This window comes from Vicugna pacos, chromosome 4, assembly GCF_048564905.1.
Source record: "Vicugna pacos chromosome 4, VicPac4, whole genome shotgun sequence".
NCBI classification, from domain to species: Eukaryota; Metazoa; Chordata; class Mammalia; order Artiodactyla; family Camelidae; genus Vicugna; species Vicugna pacos.
The window spans coordinates 32,273,759-32,292,492 of NC_132990.1; the positions used below are offsets into that span (position 1 = coordinate 32,273,759).

General features: G+C 36.4%; 2 protein-coding genes across 3 annotated transcripts; both read left to right on the top strand.

Annotated features, from left to right (window-relative positions):
- Nucleotides 1-1,285: 1,285 nt before the first annotated feature.
- On the top strand, nucleotides 1,286-7,182 carry LOC140685371 (prorelaxin-like). 2 transcript variants are annotated; one of them, XM_072958962.1, is made up of 2 exons: nucleotides 1,286-1,547; nucleotides 6,776-7,182. In XM_072958962.1, exons 1-2 carry the CDS (start codon nucleotides 1,286-1,288, stop codon nucleotides 7,111-7,113), a joined length of 600 nt encoding a protein of 199 aa, XP_072815063.1. In that variant the 3' UTR covers nucleotides 7,114-7,182. The 2 variants fall into 2 exon arrangements, with proteins under 2 accessions (XP_072815063.1, XP_072815064.1); XM_072958963.1 differs by lacking the exon at nucleotides 1,286-1,547 and adding an exon at nucleotides 1,733-1,855.
- A 3,937-nt stretch (nucleotides 7,183-11,119) lies between these two features.
- INSL6 (insulin like 6) lies at nucleotides 11,120-17,964 on the top strand. Its single transcript, XM_006208143.3, has 2 exons — nucleotides 11,120-11,445; nucleotides 17,557-17,964. Exons 1-2 carry the CDS (start codon nucleotides 11,163-11,165, stop codon nucleotides 17,916-17,918), a joined length of 645 nt encoding a protein of 214 aa, XP_006208205.2. The 5' UTR covers nucleotides 11,120-11,162; the 3' UTR covers nucleotides 17,919-17,964.
- The last annotated feature ends 770 nt before the right edge of the window (nucleotides 17,965-18,734 follow it).

Consider the following 18,734-nt stretch of genomic DNA (forward strand, 5'->3'; position numbering starts at 1 on the left):
CTTTCTTTCTTAAGAATTATGCAATGCTTAGCATTTGACCAACCTAGAAATTAGAATTATTCTATTCTACAACTGTATTTATAACTAAGTGATTGTTGACTTTTTATTTTAATTCAAAGTTACCCTAACTTCCTCCAAGTCTCTAATTTACATTGTGGAGCTGAGGTAACCTAGTACATTAGGAACACAGCAAACAAATTATTGAAACATGAATCTGTTTGCACTTACAAGTTAAGTTTTCATCCATCTAGAAAGGTGTAGTGAACATATCACCTCAAACTGTGTTGGATTTTTTAAAGTTAAATTAGAAGGTGTTAAAAGATTTCTTTCACAAAATACAGCAAGCATTGAACAATTTTTTAAAAAGAACATAGTTTTTGTGGTGTAACCTGTTACCAAAATATTCTTTCTGGAATTGTGAGACTCATTGCTTGCTGGCTTGCTTGCTTTTTTGTTGTATTTTGATTGGTTTCTGTATTTCTCCTTGTGTGTGTTCTTCAGTCTCTAGGGATACGGAATACAATCTCAAATTATAGTACTGAAGTAAAGAGTTTCAGTCAAACTGTTTCTCACAGGAGTCGAAAGAAAGTCAGTGGAGAAAGTGCATTGTAAACTAAGATAGTATACAAGCTTAACGTGATGCACTGAGAATTTCAAGGTGTTACCAGGATTTCATAAAGAAAAATCATCAGTTCTCCCTCTCTTGTCAGCAACATATCCATTCATTCATTATATTTTCATGCATTGATACACCAGACACAATAGTAATTCATCTAACTATAATTATATTTAGATTACAAAGTTATGCAGCAGATGTTCATGTTGGGTTGTAACAAGATGGGTGATTTCAATTTTACTTCTGTTGCGATAATTCAGTGTAACGGCCATGCTTAGTTTTTTAATAAAAACTTCAAATATTGACTAAGTTTACGTAAGTAAAAAAAAAAAACTGTTTCAGAATAAGAAAAGAAAGAAAAACACAACTGTAAATGCGCCAATAATCTAACCATGAGCAAACAGATGAAAGTTGGGAGGGGTGCACTAGTGCTGGGAAGAGGGTGGAGAGTGCGGAATTCCAAGGAGGTAGGTTGGGAAAGGGGTGGAGCTTGGACCCTTAACTCAAGGTCTATGTAGTAGCCAGAGGGCTATAAAAACGTGGAGGAGCCAGGCAGGGAAAGCAACCGAAGGTGTAGGATTTGCACGCAAACGGAGGCCGGTAGGCAACAGCAGCTGCAGTATCTCCAGAAAGACTGAAACGCCCACAGCAACACAGATCAGGTCCAGGATGCCGCGCCTGCTCTTGTCCCACCTGCTAGGTGTCTGGTTGCTACTGAGCCAACTTCCTAAGGAGACCTCAGGCGAGCGTTCAAACGACTTCGTTAAGGCATGTGGCCGCGAATTAGTCCGCCTCTGGATCGAAATCTGTGGCTCTGTCTCCTGGGGGAGACCGGCTCCGAGACCGGCTCCAAAGCCCGCTCCGAGACCCGCTCCGAGACCCGCTCTGAGCCAGGACAAGAAGCCTCGGCTGAGATCTGGACCGCCAGCAGGTGAGAGCTCCCACCCCGGGTTCCCACTGGTTGCTGTCGGTCGGCCGACCAATCGGAACGGTAGCCCGCCCTACCTCGAGACTTCATTGGCTGCCGCGCTCAGCCCTTAACTCTAAAGCCGGTGCCTCCAAGTTTGGGCTTTTGCCTTGTATCTTGCTTTTTCAGTGAGGAGCTCACCAAGGATTGCACCAGAGGGAGGGAGGGAAAGCCCCGAGACCAGAAAATGGTCTCACCTGAGAGGTTCTTGTTGCCCTTCACCTCTTGGCAGTCAGGGTGACGGTGTAAGGAGAAGGGGGAACACAGACCAGGTAAGTGTCCAAAGACCGCAGGAGGTGGGGCGTACTCGGAGGGATCCTAGAGACAAGATCCCAGGGCATGAGGGCAGGCTTGCTGGCAGCTGGGGCAACTGGACTGGGCATCTCGACCTGGGGCGACAGGGGGCAAACAGTGAGGTGTGAGCTGGTTATCCAGTATTTGCACACCAAAGAGCATAGGGCAGAGACCTCTAATTGGGTCCTGAAGTGGTAAACACGAAGAGCCGTCGATTTGATGACTCTCCCCTTCGATTTAAAAACAAACAAAAAAACAAACAAACCTGGCTGTAACCGATGACATCGAAAACTTCCCCTTCAATTTTATTTTTATTTGTAAGCCTCACCAAAGGGGAGAGCCTAGCTTCTGACTAATTTGAACTGGTTCTTGAAGTTCATTTGTAACAAAGGGGACTGAAAAGAAAGAAAAGGGCCTGATGGCCTATAAGGAAAACTAAAGGGGACCGAGAGTGTAGGGAAAGTGTGCCCTTCTGACAAACACAGCTGAAAATATGATTGATGCTTCTAGCATTTGGAAGGTGCAATGGGTTTTCCTTAAAAGCAAGAGCAAGCACTGAGAACTGAGTACAGCTTAAATCTGGAATTTTGTTACTTATAAAGCATTTACAAAGATATTGGAAGCTAAGTTTAAATAGGAGGGGAACTTTCATTGGAGGCATAGGCTAGTGTCATGAGTGTAGGAGCTCATATTAAATTCAGAGAAGGCAAGCTCAATTATGAATACGTGTTTCATATTTTGTAACATATATGCAATTTATGATAAACCAGAACTGTATTTTACAGGCTATATGTATATTCTGTATATAGGTGACACTTGGAAAATTATTGTGAACATTAAGGACATTTACTTCCCTTTTATGGGATTTAAAGCACGATTATAAAATACTTACATTTTGACATCATTGGTCAGAGATTGATTTACTTAATGCAAGTGCTTATATAATTTTTGTATCATATTAATAGATGAGTACTGCAGAGTTTAGGAATTTAGTGATTCAATGTCGGGAACACCACATTGCGTTGCACTCATTGAATTCATTAATTCACTCCTTCTGAAGAAATAACGTGCTCGTATGAAACGCTGAGATGTATACATAAGACAATGAGAAAAATGCAAAGATAGATATTAAAGACTTTGAAAAAATGAGAATTTAATGAGAAAATAAAATATCTGTATTAAAAGAGGAACTGGAAAGCACTGTTAACATATGGAGATACATGTGTATATCTCCTGCATTTTCATTTAACATCATATAGTGAGCACTTTCTCTCATTGTTATTCTCCAAAAAACACAATTTAAAATTTCTTCCTAGTATTCCATATCATAAATCTACCATATATATTTTACCAGTCTAATGGATATTTGGATTGTCTCCACTTTGTTCCTTAAAAATGGTTTTCTGAGTACATTTATACCTATTCAGGCATTTAACCAAATTTGTATTTCTGTAGAAGAGCTTGTGATTTTAAAATATTTTTAAGGACACACTGTAACTGACTATAGATCAATAAAAAATTATTGTCTGTATCGCTGCTCAGTACATAATTTACCTGGAAATAATCTAACAGAATACTGCTTACAAGTGAGGATCAACAGAAATGTTTAAATTATTAGTCAAGAATTACTTTGGAAGTACGTGTCAATAATTTGTGATTCATGAGATTTAAAACCTCTATTGTTAGTTTCCCTTTGTTTTTACATTATTAAATTGTTAGCTCACCATTTTCCCCACAATGTGTGCCTAATTATAACACTTACTGCACCCCCTTTTAAAACAAGATAGATATTTTAATTAGAAGAAGTCTATGTTAGTGAGATTTTAGTCTAACATACAATGATTAACAGGCATTTGTATGAATTCAGGTCAATGAGAATATTGTCTTTTAGACTCCAAAAGCTAAAATTGTTGTGGATTGAAAAATGTTTCAAAACAAATTAAAGAGAATAATTTTAATAAAAGAGGGCAACACAGGCAACAAAAGCAAAATCAGACAAGTGGGGCTATATCAGTCAAAAATTTCTACATAGCAAAGGAAACAATCAATAGTGAAAAGACAATCTATAGAATGGGAGAAAATATTTGCAAACCATATATCTGCTAGAGGATTAATTTCCAAAATATATCAGGAATGCCCGCAACTCAACAGCAATAAAACTTAATAACCTGATTTAAAAATCGGCTGAAGACTTCAATAGACATTTCTCCAAGGAAGACATACAAATGGCCAACAGGTACAAGAAAAAATGCTCCATATCGCTAATCATCAGGGAACTGTAAATCAATACACCAGTGAGATATCACTTTAACCTATCAGGATGACTATAACCAATAAACAAAAGACAAGTGTGGTTGAGGATGTGGAGAAACGGAAACCCATGTGTACTATACTTTTAAGAAAGCAAATCTGTGCAGCCACTATGGAAAACAGTGTGGCGGTTCCTCAAAGAAAAAAAAAAAAAGATCCAGCAATCACAATTCTGGGTATTTATCCAAAAAGAATTGAAATCAGGATCTTGAAGAGACATTACTACTCCCATATTCATTGTAGCAACATTCATAATAGCCAAGGGGTGGAAACAACTTAAATATCCATCCACAGATGAATGAAGAAAAAAAAAAGCAGTGCATGTATACAACTGGCCTAAAAAATGGAGGAAATCCTAAAATATGCAACAACATGGATGAACCTGGAAGACATTATACTGAATGAAAAAGCCTGTCACAGAAGGACAAATATTGCTTGATTTCACTTCTAAGTATCTAAAATAGTCAAACTCATAGGACCAAAGAATAAATGGTGGTTATCAGGGACTAGGAGGAGGGAAAAATGGGGAGTTGCTAATCAACATGTACAAAACTTTAATTATGCAAACTGAATTAGTTCTAGAAATCTGATGTATAACATTGTACCTATAGAAAATTATGCTATATTGAACACTTAAAATTCTGTTAAAAGAGTAGATCTCACGTTAAATGTTCTTACCACAATTTAAAAAAAAAAGATACCTGAGATCTCTGACATATTTTCGTGAATTTTTCTGTAACTTTAAAAATATTTCAAAATAAAAGTTTTTCAACTGTAAAAGAAAAAGTGCCAAAAAACATAACGTATGAATAAATCAGGCAGACACTACAGATGGTTTGCTTGATTCATTAACTAACTGGCTTTAAGACTATGGAGAGTTACTATCAGGTTTTCTCTGTATTCAATAAGGCCCCAGCTAGAGACAGTTTGAGTTAGAGCCAGGAGAGTTTTTTATCAGGAGATTGAATTGAACTTGGGATGTCTTACCCAGGGAAAATGCAAAAACTTCTGACTACCAAAAAGTAGTATAAATTCTCATCTGTCATACCAGTTTAGAACTTGAATGAGAGACAGCATTACAAGGAAAAACTAAATGCTAGAGTATTGTTTTCTTTCTACTGAAAACTCCAACCGTTGAAGCTTGTTGTTGATTGAAAGGAGAGTTAACTGAGATTCTTGCTACAGAACTCACAGAAAATGGACCAGTCCCAGACCATTACTGCCTGGGCGAGGGGGCATGTTGGTTACCCAGGAATCCTCCTTCCATGCTTAGATTTAGATCTCTTAACCTCATTGTTTTCACTATTTCAGGAGAAATGCCTTATTAATAAGTTGGAAAGGACAGTTTTGCTGTCGATGAAGAACAGCAAGAACTGATCCAGGTTACACTATAATTTAAACATCATCTGTGTTTCTCTCTGTTTTTGGTGCTATAACTCTCAAAAATGATGTAATAAGGATAGGTAAGGTTAGGAGAGTTTTTTGAGTGCAGGAAACGTTTACTATTTATTTATATCTCCTATTTGGTAGTGCTGAAGACACGAAAAGAGTCAGTGAATGTTCAACTGAACTGAGTGGGTATAAATAAGGAAGATGTCAGCTGGTCCCTGAAGGTTCCCAGCCTTCCAACCTTCCATTGTTTGCCCATCCTGGGATGCTGCTTAAGAATAGATTCCCTTCTGAAAGAACACACAGAACTTGCATAGTTCCTGATCTACAACACTGGAACAAAAACCATACACAGTACATCAGTCAGGGGACGCACGCCACAACAGATAATAATCTCTTAGTCAGTGATTTGTTGGTTAGTGTTCTTTTAACCCATTTCTCTATTTATATATATTTTATTTATTTATTTTTATTAGTGGGGGGAGGTAGTTAAGTTTACTTATTAATTTTTAGAGGAGGTACTGGGGATTGAACCCAGGACCTTTTGTATGCTAAGCATGTGCTCTACCACTTGAGCTATACCCTCCCCCTAACCCATTTTTTATTTAATGTAAAATACTATTAATTTGTAGTAAGTACTCTGGAGAAGAAAAATTGTTAGACAGATGCATAGGGGAATCAGACTGGTATCTCCTGTCAAGTATATCAGAGCAGTTGAAATTCTGCCTTTTTAACTGTATCCTGAAGCAGTAACTTGGCACCATGGACCATGTGCCATGATAGTTTAAAATAATTTATATGTTTTTCAAGGGTGACTATCATAACTCAGAACTTGCTTCGTCATGGTAGAAGATTACTCAGCTAAGAAAAAGTCATGTGTGTTTTGGATGGTCAAGATGACTTCAGAAGTGTCAGGGAGGGAAAAGTGCTATGAAGAATGTATTAAGGGGACATAAGGAGAGAAGACAGAGGGTCCGAGTGGAGTAAAACAGAACCTTGGTAATGTTCTAGTACTTCAGCTTAGTACTGCCCAACTATAATAAATTAAGTTTTTTAGGTACTGGGGCACTTGCTGATTCCATTTTACTGTTTAATTGTATTGAAGCAATGCTTTCCTTTATGTCTGTTCAAAATTTTAGAGTTTTCCTGATGTTTCTTAACATGAGTGTTTTTTCTCCTCCCCTTCTTTTTAAACTTAGAAATCATGCCATCCTCCATCACCAAAGATGCAGAAACCTTAACTACGATGTTGGAATTCACCCCTAATTTGCCACAGGAGCTGACGGCCACACTGTCTGAGAGGCAGCCATCGGCAGAGCCACAACAACCTGCTTTAAAGGACTCAAACCTTAATTTCGAAGAATTTAAGAAAATCATTTTTGACAGACAAAATGAGGAAGAAGACGAGAGTCTTTCAGAATTAAAAAACTTAGGCTTAGATAAACATTCCCGAAAAAAGAGACAGTTACAAATGACACTGGGTGAGAGATGTTGTCAAAAAGGTTGTAGCAGAAAAGAAATGGCTACAGTATGCTGAGCTGAAGCCAGCTGCGTATTCCATCTAATGTTCACATTTTTCTCAATGGCACATTCACTGATGCCTCTGTCACCCCACTGATTATCAGAATATGAGAAATCATCTTTAGTGCTTAGATTTTCCATCTGATGTGTTAAAAAATGTCCTTTGCATTACTGTTCTATTGGCTAATAAATTTTTTATGCTAAATGGTATTTTTGTATTTTTAAATTCATGACATTAGTATGTTACTACCTTTTTTTAATGGTTTGAGCTTAAAATTACAAAAAAATCTTCATCATTCACCACACACAATAACTCAAAGAAAATTTTAAAAATAGGTAGCTTACTAAACCATCATGATTTCCATTAGTGAGAATGGATATGTCTGCTTTTGAAATTTGTATCTGATAAATTATAACCTGTCACCCACTCTTTTTTCCCACCTAATGCCCAAATATTCTTTCACTACTTAATGTCAAGTGAATTATTTTAGTAGTAAAAAATAACTTACCAAGCACCTAACAAAAGGTATATAAAAAGCACCAAAATGTTTTTGTTGATATTAAGTCTTAGATTGAATATACAAAGAGTCACAATACTTGAGCTTTTCTGATAAATTTGAAAATTTTTGCGTCTTATTGAACTATTACAAAAAATCAAAAGGGACCCTAAATCAGTTTAATTTAGTTGGGACCATATAAACTCAACTATTTTTCAGACTGGGATTCTTATCTTAATTCTACTGTCTAAACCACTAATAAATAAATTACATTTTTAAAGGATAATATACACATATGGAGAGAGAGAGAGAAGAGAATAAACAATTCACTGTAATACATCAGAGAAAAACTGGTTTAGCAGTGGAACATAGTTCATGTTTGCTATTTTAGAATTGACAAACCATTTCTGAGACAAAATAACTGTGAAATGATATGAAACCTTAGCACAGTAAATTAACAAATGTATCACCTTAGTATTTAGCTACTTCCTTTGACTTACATAATTACACACCATTTTATATTACAGAATGTAAGTCTGACTATATATTTACCATTATTAGTGAGTTCCTGGGACACCAGGAATGGGTTTTGTGCATTATGGGAATCTCATGAGGACGAAAGAGAGGGGGAAAAGGGAAGATAAATTATTTGAAAATGCAATGGCCAAACTTCCTAATTTAGATGAAATACAACAATAAATAATCCAAGAAGCTCAACAAACTACAAGTTGGATAAATACAAAGTAAACCAAACAGACACATTAGAATCAAAGCAAAAAACAAAAGACAAAGGCAAGGAAAGAATGTTGAGAGAAGCAAGAGAAAAGCTATTCATCATATACAAAGGCTCCTCAATTACATTATCAGCTGATTTCTGAGTGACAACCTTGGAGTCCAGAAGGTAGTGGGATGACAAAGTTAAAGTGCTGAAAGATTAAATCTGTCAATCAAGAATTTATACCTGGAAAACTATCCTTCAAAAATAAAAGGAAAAATAAAACTCAGATAAGCCAAAGTTGAGAGAGTTCATTACCACCACATCTGCCCTAAAATAAATGCTAAAGGGAGTCCTTTGGGTTGACATAAAAGTTACATAATATTTTCTGAATGTTCGCGTGCCCCTCAAAATTGATATGTTGAAATCTTAGTGCCCTATGTGATAATATTAGGAGGAAAAGGCTTTGGTAGGTGGTTAGGTAATGATGAGTGAGTCCTCATGAATGGGATTAATGTTTTTATAAAAGAGATCCCCTAGAGCTTTCCACTATATGAGGACGCACTGTGAAGTTGATAGTCTGAAACCCAGAAGACAGGCTTGACCAGAACCCAACCATGCTGGCCTCCTGATCTCATACTTGTGACCTTTGAAACTGTGAGAAAGAAATGTCTGCTGCTTATAAGCCACCCAGTATATGACATTTTGTTATAGCAGACTGAACAGACAGAGACTCTATATCCGTATCACACAAAATAGACCTCTAGTCAAAAGCTGTTAAAAGTGACAATGAGAACATTATATATTAAGTAAAAGGCTTATTCATTAAGAATATATTATTTATTATAATTTCATTAAATTATTACTGAAGAACTTAATATGTGCCAGTCAGTATTCAAGGCAAAAGTAATAAAATAAACAAAATAAACAAAATTCCCTGCCTGCGTGAAGTTTACATTATGGGAGGCAGAAACAAAACATACAGAGAAGTAAAATATATAGTATGTTAGTCTGTAATGTATGGTATGAAGAAGTACAAAGCAGAGCAAGGGTATAGAGACCACAAAGAGAAAGGGAATAAAATTTGCTGACATTTGACCTATATTGCTTGAGAGGTTTGTGGTTTTTTTGTTTCTTGCTTTTTAAAAAAATCTTCCTCTCCATATAAGACATATTTTCGTTTCTCACCGGGTTTCTCAGATAAAGCTCTGCCCAACACTCATGATCACTATAGTATGTATATTAGTCGTTTTTCAAGGAAGCTGATGAAATTGTGCTATTCAAACTGCATCATTCTTTTAAAAAGTCCGACTGCCAGTTAATTTAACAGCAAGCATGGATGTCAGTGGGAAGCAGGGCAAAGCTAAAGAACAGGAAATGGAGAAAAAGACAGAGGCAGAAAGGAGAAGGAGTAAAATAACGTTGTAAAGGGAAGAGGTGAGACTAGCACTATAACTATTTGCATCTCTCTGAGGCTTTGCCATCCTGAAGTTGACTACTTTTGAGACGGCCGCTGACTGCCTCCTTGTGGATGACAGGACATCCTTCCGTGCTAACATACTTAATACAATTTTATTTAAAATGACAAAAGCAACCTATACCGACTGCGCTGTACTTCCCTACCCTTTTCCTCCTAAGTAAGCAAAATGCTGTCTTTTATTCCTAGAAGGCAAATCCTCTACAGGTCCCTGCTACAACCTCAACTAAAACTGTAGCCAGAATAGACCTGAAAGGGGAGCTGTCAATACCCTGCCATGCATCAGTTGCTCCATGGAGGAAGAGACACAAGCCTACATCTCCCAAGAATGTGCCTCTATTTATAATTCAGCAAGAAGAAACTTTCTCCGGCCCACATATCCCAGCCAATCGGAGACTGAGCAGCCCAGCCAATGGAAAAGACTCCATACTTGGGACTCGCAGCTTCCTCAGTGTGGTGTTTAGTTATCACACCCTTTCCCAACTTCCCCACCTTTTCCCTATAAGAGACATGCCCCTTCCTTGTTCTCTGGAGTTGCCTATGGTCTGTCATAGTTCATATATCCTAAATTGCATTCCTCTGGTTATTCCTGAATAAACTCACTTTTTCTGGTAAAATAACTGGCTATTATTAAAGTTGACACGAGTTATAATTTAGCAATGGAAAATCCTCTCTATATAAGCTACGACTGAAAGACCCGGATTATTATCCCAGGTACTCTCTGTTCTAGAAATTGAAGCTAAGGCCCATTTCTCCCCCCAGAACTGGCAGTAACTCCCTGAAGTTTTGCATCTGCCTTTAAAACGCACACTCATATTCTAGCGCAGTCATGTTTTAACATTTCATTGGCATCTGTGTCAGGCCCTGAGGTATAATGGGACACAACAATAGGCACAGGTACTGCCTTCGTGAAATTTGGGGATTTGGAGAAAGAAGTCAACAAATAAGCGCACTAATAAATGCGAGCAAACCTACCGAGACAAACCCACGAAGAAAATGAAAGGTTTCTCTGAGGAAGCGACGCTCCACGTAACCAGCAGGCTAAAGAGGCGGGAAATGCTTTCCACTAGAGGGAGGCTTTACCCATTAAATGGGGCCGCATATTTCAGTTGATGAGTCTCCCCAGTGAAGATAGCAAGAAAGACGAATCCATCATTTTAAGAACAAACAGCTTGCTACTGAGGTGGTCAGAGAGCCACGGGAAGCAACAGAAGCGCGGGAAGCCCAGGCGGCGCCTCGGCGCGCCTCATCTTGCTGTTCTCGCGAGGTCCGCACGCGAAGATCAGAAGGTCTCCAGGTGCGCACGCGCGGTGGCTGCGCGGAACCGGGCGGAGGGCGGTTAGGGCGCAGGGCGGCCCTGGCTTGGCGGCCCAGGGATGCCGCCGTTGCTCAGAATTTGTCTGCTGTGGCTCGGGCTCCTGCTGGTTCGGTTCTCCCGTGAGCTGAACGACATTAGCAGAGCCAGGAGGTTGTGCGGCAGGCACCTGCTAGAAGAAATAGTAAAAGTCTGCGGCAATGTTAGTTGGAGCCACTTTGAGGAGGGAAAGCCTTTCACACAGCTTCTTCCCCAAGCCATGGAGAAGGTTGAAACTTTCATCCCCGATCGGTTGGAAAGCCCCCAAACCACCTTCCCGGTATGGGGGAGAGGCACAGACACAGGTAAAAATGTTTGCCATTTTAAGAGAACATGCACTTTATAGAGTATTCAGAATGTAGTATCAGTGAAATTATTGCCCTTTATAGTAATTCAATTGATTTTAGACAAATTTTGCAAAATCAAGATTTGTGAAATTAAGGAAAGGAGTAGACTATCCTCAAGAGAGACCCTAATGTAGATGACTGAAACAAATCAAAACATTGCCTAGCACATTATAAACACTTCTTTTTCTTTCTCTTTTTTTGAAGTATAGTTGCTGTAGATTGGCCTTCCAATGCTATGTTGAGTAAAAGTAGTCAGAGTGGATATCCTTGTCTTGTGTGTTTGTTGTATGTGGCCCATTTTCTGAAGAGCTTTTATTGTAAATGGATATTGAATTTTGTAGAAGCTTTTTTTGCATCTATTGAGGTGATCATTTAGTTTTTATTCTTCATTGATTTGCAGACACTGAAAAATCCTTGCATCCCTAGGATAAATCCCACTTGATCATGTTTTATGATCATTTTAATGTATTGTTGGACTTCATTTGCTAATATTTTGTTGAAGATTTTTGCATCTATATTCATCAGTGATACTGGCCTATAATTTCCTTTTTTCATGATAACTTTGTCTAGTTTTGGTGTCAGGGTGATGATGGCCTCATAGAATGAGTTTGGAAATGTTCCTTCATCTGCAAGTTTTTGGAATAGTTTCAGAAGGATAGGTGTTAACTCTTCTTTCAATGTTTGGTAGAATTCACCTGTGAAGCCATCTGGTCCTGGACTTTTGTTTGTTGATATTTTTAAATTACTGATTTAATTTTAGTGCTGGTAATTGTTGTGTTCATATTTTCTGTTTCTTCCTAGGTCAGAGAGATTATACTGTTCTAAGAATTTTTTTTTAGGTTATCTGTTTTATTGGCATAAAGTTGTTAGTAGTAGTCTCTTATGATCTCTTATGATCTTATATTTCTGTGGTGTCATTGTAACTTATTTTTATTCTTATTTTATTGATTTGAGCCCTTTGGCTTTTTTTTTTTTTTTTTGATGAGTCTGGCTAAAGGTTTATCATTTTATTTTGTCTTTTCAAAGAACCAGGTTTTAGTTTCATTGATCCTTTCTGTTGTTTGTTTAGTCTCTATTTCATTTATTTCTGCTCTGATCGTTAGGATTTCTTTCCTTCCAGTAACTTTGGGTTTTGTTTGCTCTTCCCCCCCCCCCCAATTCCTTTAGGGTGACTTATTGGCGATTTTTCTTGTTTCCTGAGGTAAGCTTGTATTGCTATAAACTTCCCTCTGAGAACTGCTTTTGCTGTGTCCCATAGATTTTGGATTATTGTGTTTTCATTTTTATTTGTCTCTAGGTATTTTTTTTTTGAGATCCTCTTTAATTTCTTCAGTGATCCGTTGGTTATTTAGCAGTATATTGCTTAGCTTCCACATGTTTGTGTTTTTTGCAGGTTTTTTTTTTTCTTATAGTTGATTTCTAGTCTCATAGTGTTGTGGTTGGAAAAGATACTTGATATGATTTCAGTTTTCTTAAATTTAGTGAGGCTTGCTTTATGCCCTATCATGTGAACTATCTTGGAGAATATTCCTTGTGCACTTGAAAAGAACTCTGCTGCTTCAGGATGGAATGCTCTGTAAGTATCAAGTCCATCTGGTCTAATGTGTCATTTAAGACTAGTGTTTTCTTACTGATTTTCTGTCTGGATAATCTGTCCATTGATGTAAGTGGTATGTTAAAGTCCCCTGCTGTTATTGTGTTACTGTTAATTTCTCCTTTTATGTCTGTTAAAATTTGCCTTATATATTTAGGTGCTCCTATATTGGGTGCATATTTGGGTTGATCCCTAGATCATTATGTACTGTCCTTTGTCTCTTGTAACAGTCTTTATTTTATAGTCTGTTTTATCTGATATTATTAAGTATAGCTACTTTGGCTTACTTTTGATTTACATTTGCATGGAGTACATTTTTCTATCCCCTTTCTTTCAGTCTATGGTGTCTTTAGATCTGAAGTGATTTTCTTATAGGCCATATATATGGGTCTTGTTTTTGTATCCATTCAGCCGTGCTTTCTCTTTTGATTGGAGCCTTTAGGCCTTTTACATTTAAGGTAATCATCAATTTGTATATTCTTATTACCATTTTACTAATTATTTGGGTGTTGTTTTTGCAGGCCTTTCCCCCCTCCTTTTCTTCTTTTGTTCTCTTCTGTTATGATTTGCTGACTATTTTCAATGTTATGTTTGGATTCCTTTTTGTTTTTTGTATATATATGTTACAGATTTTTTGTTCGTGGTTACCATGAGGTTTTTATATAGCAATCTATCTATCTATGTATATATATGTATGTATATATATACACACACAATTATATATATATATATATATATATAATTGTTTTAATTTGCTGACCTCTTAATTTCAAATGCATTTTAAAAACTCTGCATTTGTATTCTCTTCCTCTCATGGTTACTGTTTTTGATAAAATATTTTATATCTAATTGTTTTGTGTATCCCTTAACTGCTTATTGTGGATATAGATGATTTTACTACTTTTGCCTTTAATCTTCCTACTACTAGCTTTGTCCATGGATGATTCCCTACCTTTACTGTATGTTTCCCTTTACTGGTGAGCTTTTTTACTTCATGATTTTGTTTCTAGTTGTGGCTATTTCTTTTTCAACTGGAGAAGTTCCTTTAATGTTTGTTGTAATGCTGGTTTGGTGGTACTGAACTTTTTAGCTTTTGCTTGTCTGTAAAGCTTTTGATCTCTCCATCAAATCTGAATGAGAGCCTTGCTGAGTAGAGTATCCTTGGTTTTAGGTTTTTCTCTTTTATCACTTTAAATATATTGTGCCACTCCCTTCTGGCCTTCAGAATTTGTGGTGATTATGGGAATTCCCTTGTATGTTATTTATTGCCTTTCCCTTGATGCTTTTAATATTCTTTCTCTTCAAATTTTGCCATTTTAGTTACAATATGCTCGGTGTGTTACTCTTTGGATTAATCCTGCGGGGAACTGTCTGTGCTTCCTGGACTTGGTTGACTGTTTCCTTTCCCAGGTTAGGAAAGTTCTCAGCTATTGTATCTTCAAATATGTTCTCAGCTCCTTTCTCTCTCCTCTTTCTGGGACCCCTATAATGTGATTACTGCACTTGATGTTGTCCCAGGGATCTTTTAAGCTGTGCTTCTATTTATTTTCATTCTTTTTTCTTTTTTTCTGTTCATCATCAGTGATTTCCATTAGTCTGCCATCCAGCTCACTGATCTGTTCCTCTGTATCATTTAGTATACTGTTGATTGTTTCTAGTGCATTGTTTAAATGTCTAGTGTGTTTTTCATTTCAGTTACTGTATTTTTCATCTCTGTCCTTTAAAAAATTCATTGTTCTTATCTAGTTTGGGAATAAAGATTATAGTAATTTCATAAAATGAGCTGGGTATCTTTTGCACTTTTCCTCTTTCTCTGGAACAACTCGTATATGATTAGAATTTACTGCTCTTGAAAAGTAGGTAGAACCTACCGCTAAAATCATCTATGTCTGTCTTTTTTGGGAGTTAATGACTCTTACATGTTTAATTTCTTTGAATATTGTTGATATATTTAAGTTTTCTGTGTCTTAAATGTGCCAGTTAAGACATCTTGTAATTTTTTAGGAATTCAACCATTTCATCTTGATTTTTAAATATATAAGCATTCATAGTATTCATTTATAAAAAATGACCTCAATTATACTTGTATGTGGTTCTTTTCCTAGTGTATTTTGTTCATTTTCATCTTTCTTTTTTCTTGATTAGTCTGGCTAGAGTTCTATTTTATTAATCCTTTAAAAGAACCAACTTTTGTTTTTCTAAACTTTTATGTTGTTTTTGTTCTGTATGTCATTGATTTCTTTCCTTCTTACTTCTCTGGATTATCTCTGTTGCTTTTTTTTTTTTCAGTTGACTGATTTGGGTATTCATTTTTAACCTTTCTTGTTTCCCAATGAGTACAGCTTGTTTCCCTTTAAATTCCCTCCCCAATTTGACATGTACTTTTCACTGTTTCCTAGTTGCCTTCATTCATAAAAAAATTTCCTTCTTATTGCCTGCCTTTTTTTTTTTTTTGATTTATGTAACAGAACATGACACGTCTCATCCAGGAAGCCCTTTCTTCAACCTTCCTAGACAATCGAATTCACTTTTTCCCTTCAGTGTACTCTGTTCATTGTGATACATTTTAATTGATCATATATTTACCTGTCTTAGATGACATTATTTGCTACTGTTTATTTAATAATCTATCCTAAAGTTTTAATATTTCACATTTCAGCTTAGGCATTTATTAAAACGCAGTGTTATTACAGAGTGTTCTAGGACTCTAACTGCAAGAGACAGAGGTTCAACTAAATACACTGAAAAACAGGGATAGTTATTATAAAAACAAGATCTGTAAATGGACCTAGAAAGACTGTGGAAAGCTTAAGGAATCACATCAGTTCTAAAAATCGTATTGCTTCTCTCTCCCTCTGAATGTTTTCTTTTCTAATATATTTCTTTTATAACTTCAGTTTGTCATTACAGGATTCATAGTGTCCTTTCAGTTTTGGTTCTAACTCATGTTGTTTTTATTACTTCTTAATTCTAATTTCAAAGAGGGTAAATCTCATTGAACCAACTTATTTTTCACATGGCATGGATTTCTGGCCACTGTAGTAGATAGGTTTGCCTAGGGTCAGGTGCCAACCTTCTGTCTGTTCAACTGTGGATATAGGGTGGCGTCCTGTGTTTCAGAACATGGCTGCCTAAGGGCTAACTCTACAGCAGTGGCTAGAGGCAAATATACCCGAAAAGGGACTGTAGATGGGCAAGGGCAATGATGGAACTTCAACAAGCCTCCAAATAATTACCTTCTGGTGTTATTTTAACTTCTTATCAGTAATACTGAGTAAGAGCAATGTAACAGAAACAATCAGTTCATTGAGTGTATCACCACCTCTCCATTTCTTTATATTTCAGCAAAAATCAAAACGGTGTCTACTAACCACTTATTTTTAAAATGTTCCTAAAAAGACAACCCAATTAAAAATGGGCAAAGGATTTGAACAGACATTTCTACAAGGAGGATATAGAATAATCACATAAAAAATGTTCAACATCATTAGTCTTAAAGTCAGTCATACAAGTCAAAACCACATGGGATACCACTTCAAATCCATTAGAATGACAATATTCAATAAATGGGAAATATCTAGTGTTGGTGAAGATGTGGACCAGTTGGAACCCTAGTATATCAGTGGTGAGATTGTAAAATGGTGCAGCCACTGTGGAAAACAATTTGGTGGTTCCTAAAAAAGTTAAATAAATTTACCTTATGATCCAGCAGTTCTACTCCTAGATAGAACTACCCAAGAGAATTGAAAGTATGTTCACACAGACTTATATGTGGCTGTTGATAGTAGTGCTATTCATAATAACGAGAAAGTGGAAATATCCCAAATGTCCACCAAGTGATAAATAGGTAAACAAAATGTGATATATCCATACAATGGAAAATTATTCAGCCATAAAAGGAATAAAGTACTGGTAGATGCTATAACATGGTTGATCCTTGAAAACATTATGCTAAGTGTAAGAAACCATACACAAATGGCCACATATGGTATGATTTAGGCAAATTCATAGAAATAGAAAGTATATTAGTAGTTCTCAGAGCTGGAGGAAAAGGGAAATGAGAGTGAGTGCTAATGGTTGGCAGTTTCTTTTTATTTTTTTTGAAATTTTGGATGCCTGGGTGGCAGTTTCTTTTGACAGTGATAGAAATGTTCTGGAATTAGGTAGTGGTGATGTTTGCACACCTTGTGAGTATATTTACTGTACACTTTAAAATGCTGAGTTTCATGGCATGTGAATGATATCTCAAAAAATATTTTTGCATTAAAATGTGCAAAGATTTTTCTGCCTTTTTATAGAAAAATACTACCTACAACTATTTTAAAAAAATATACATTGCTTTTGAAGAACCACTTTACTAGTTAAAATGTGATTGTGTTTTTAAAATTTGTGGACTTTAGTATACAGTATTATGATTAAATTTTCAGCTAAAGGAAGATTTTAATAAAGTAGGATTTTTTTTTTTCTCTCAACAGTCTCTACTTCTGCCTCTCAGGAAGAAGCAATAAACAATTTGAAGATGCAGTCGCTGGCCGAGTATCAGTACAGAAAGGCCAACTTGCCTTTTAAGACAAGACAAGAGGTATTTTCCTATTCAGAAGATATCAATTCATATATTCGTGAGATTGTAGATTTTCAGAAGAAAAGTAAAAACAAAATTAAAACCGTAAGCCATTTGTTTTGGGGGAATCATCCCCAAAGAAAACGCAGAGGATACTCAGAAAAATGTTGTCTGAAAGGATGTACAAAAGAAGAACTTAATATTGCATGCCTTCCATATATTGATTATACAAACTTAAAGAAAGAAGCATCGGCATTTGTGACTGAGATATACTAACCATCATAGGAATTATACTAACTTAATAAAAGCTTAATATATTTTACTTTTTATTTTGTTTTTTGGTAATTGTCCTTGTAGGTTCTCAGCTGTGAACAACACCTGAATGTCCTTGTAAGGACTTGACAGTACTTTATGGTGGTAATAAGAATCTTAGTATTTTCTTTGGTACCCTATTTTTCATGTATTTTCATATTTGAAGATGTTACTGGAGGTAAGAATTACCCACTTATTCTTGTTATGATTGAAACTCTCTTAAATTTAAATGGATTATGGAATGATCTGCATTCCATGTGTGACATACAGACTGGTGCCCATGACTTTTTAGGCTCACTGCAGTATGCCAATACATGTGTCCCACCAACTTAAAAATAACCAACTACCACTCCTTGTAGAAGCGCTTTTACTGTCATAGTAGGTACACTTTTAAATCTTTGTGTTTTATTATAGTAACTGATCAGAAATTTTTTCAGTTTCTCTTGAGAACTTAAAGAGAGTTCAGTGACTGTCTTTACGTTGTAAAATCTCTCCAGGATACCGTCTTTGCTTTGAAGGTACTGATACAGTGTGAAACTATTCTGGCTTGGTCAGAACAGAGTGCTGACCAAGTTAGCAGTGTTAGCATCATCTGGGAACTTGTTAGAAATGCAGTGCCAGTCTTGTCTGTCTGCCAAGTGTTTAGGTTTTGATAACCTCAACTTACTTACTTTGTTTAAGCGTGGTAGCTGCTTCCCAAAGTTTTTTCTGTTACCTTTTTCCTTTTCAGCCTTCTAATACAAGTCAAACTATATTAAATCTTCCATTAAAATACCTGAC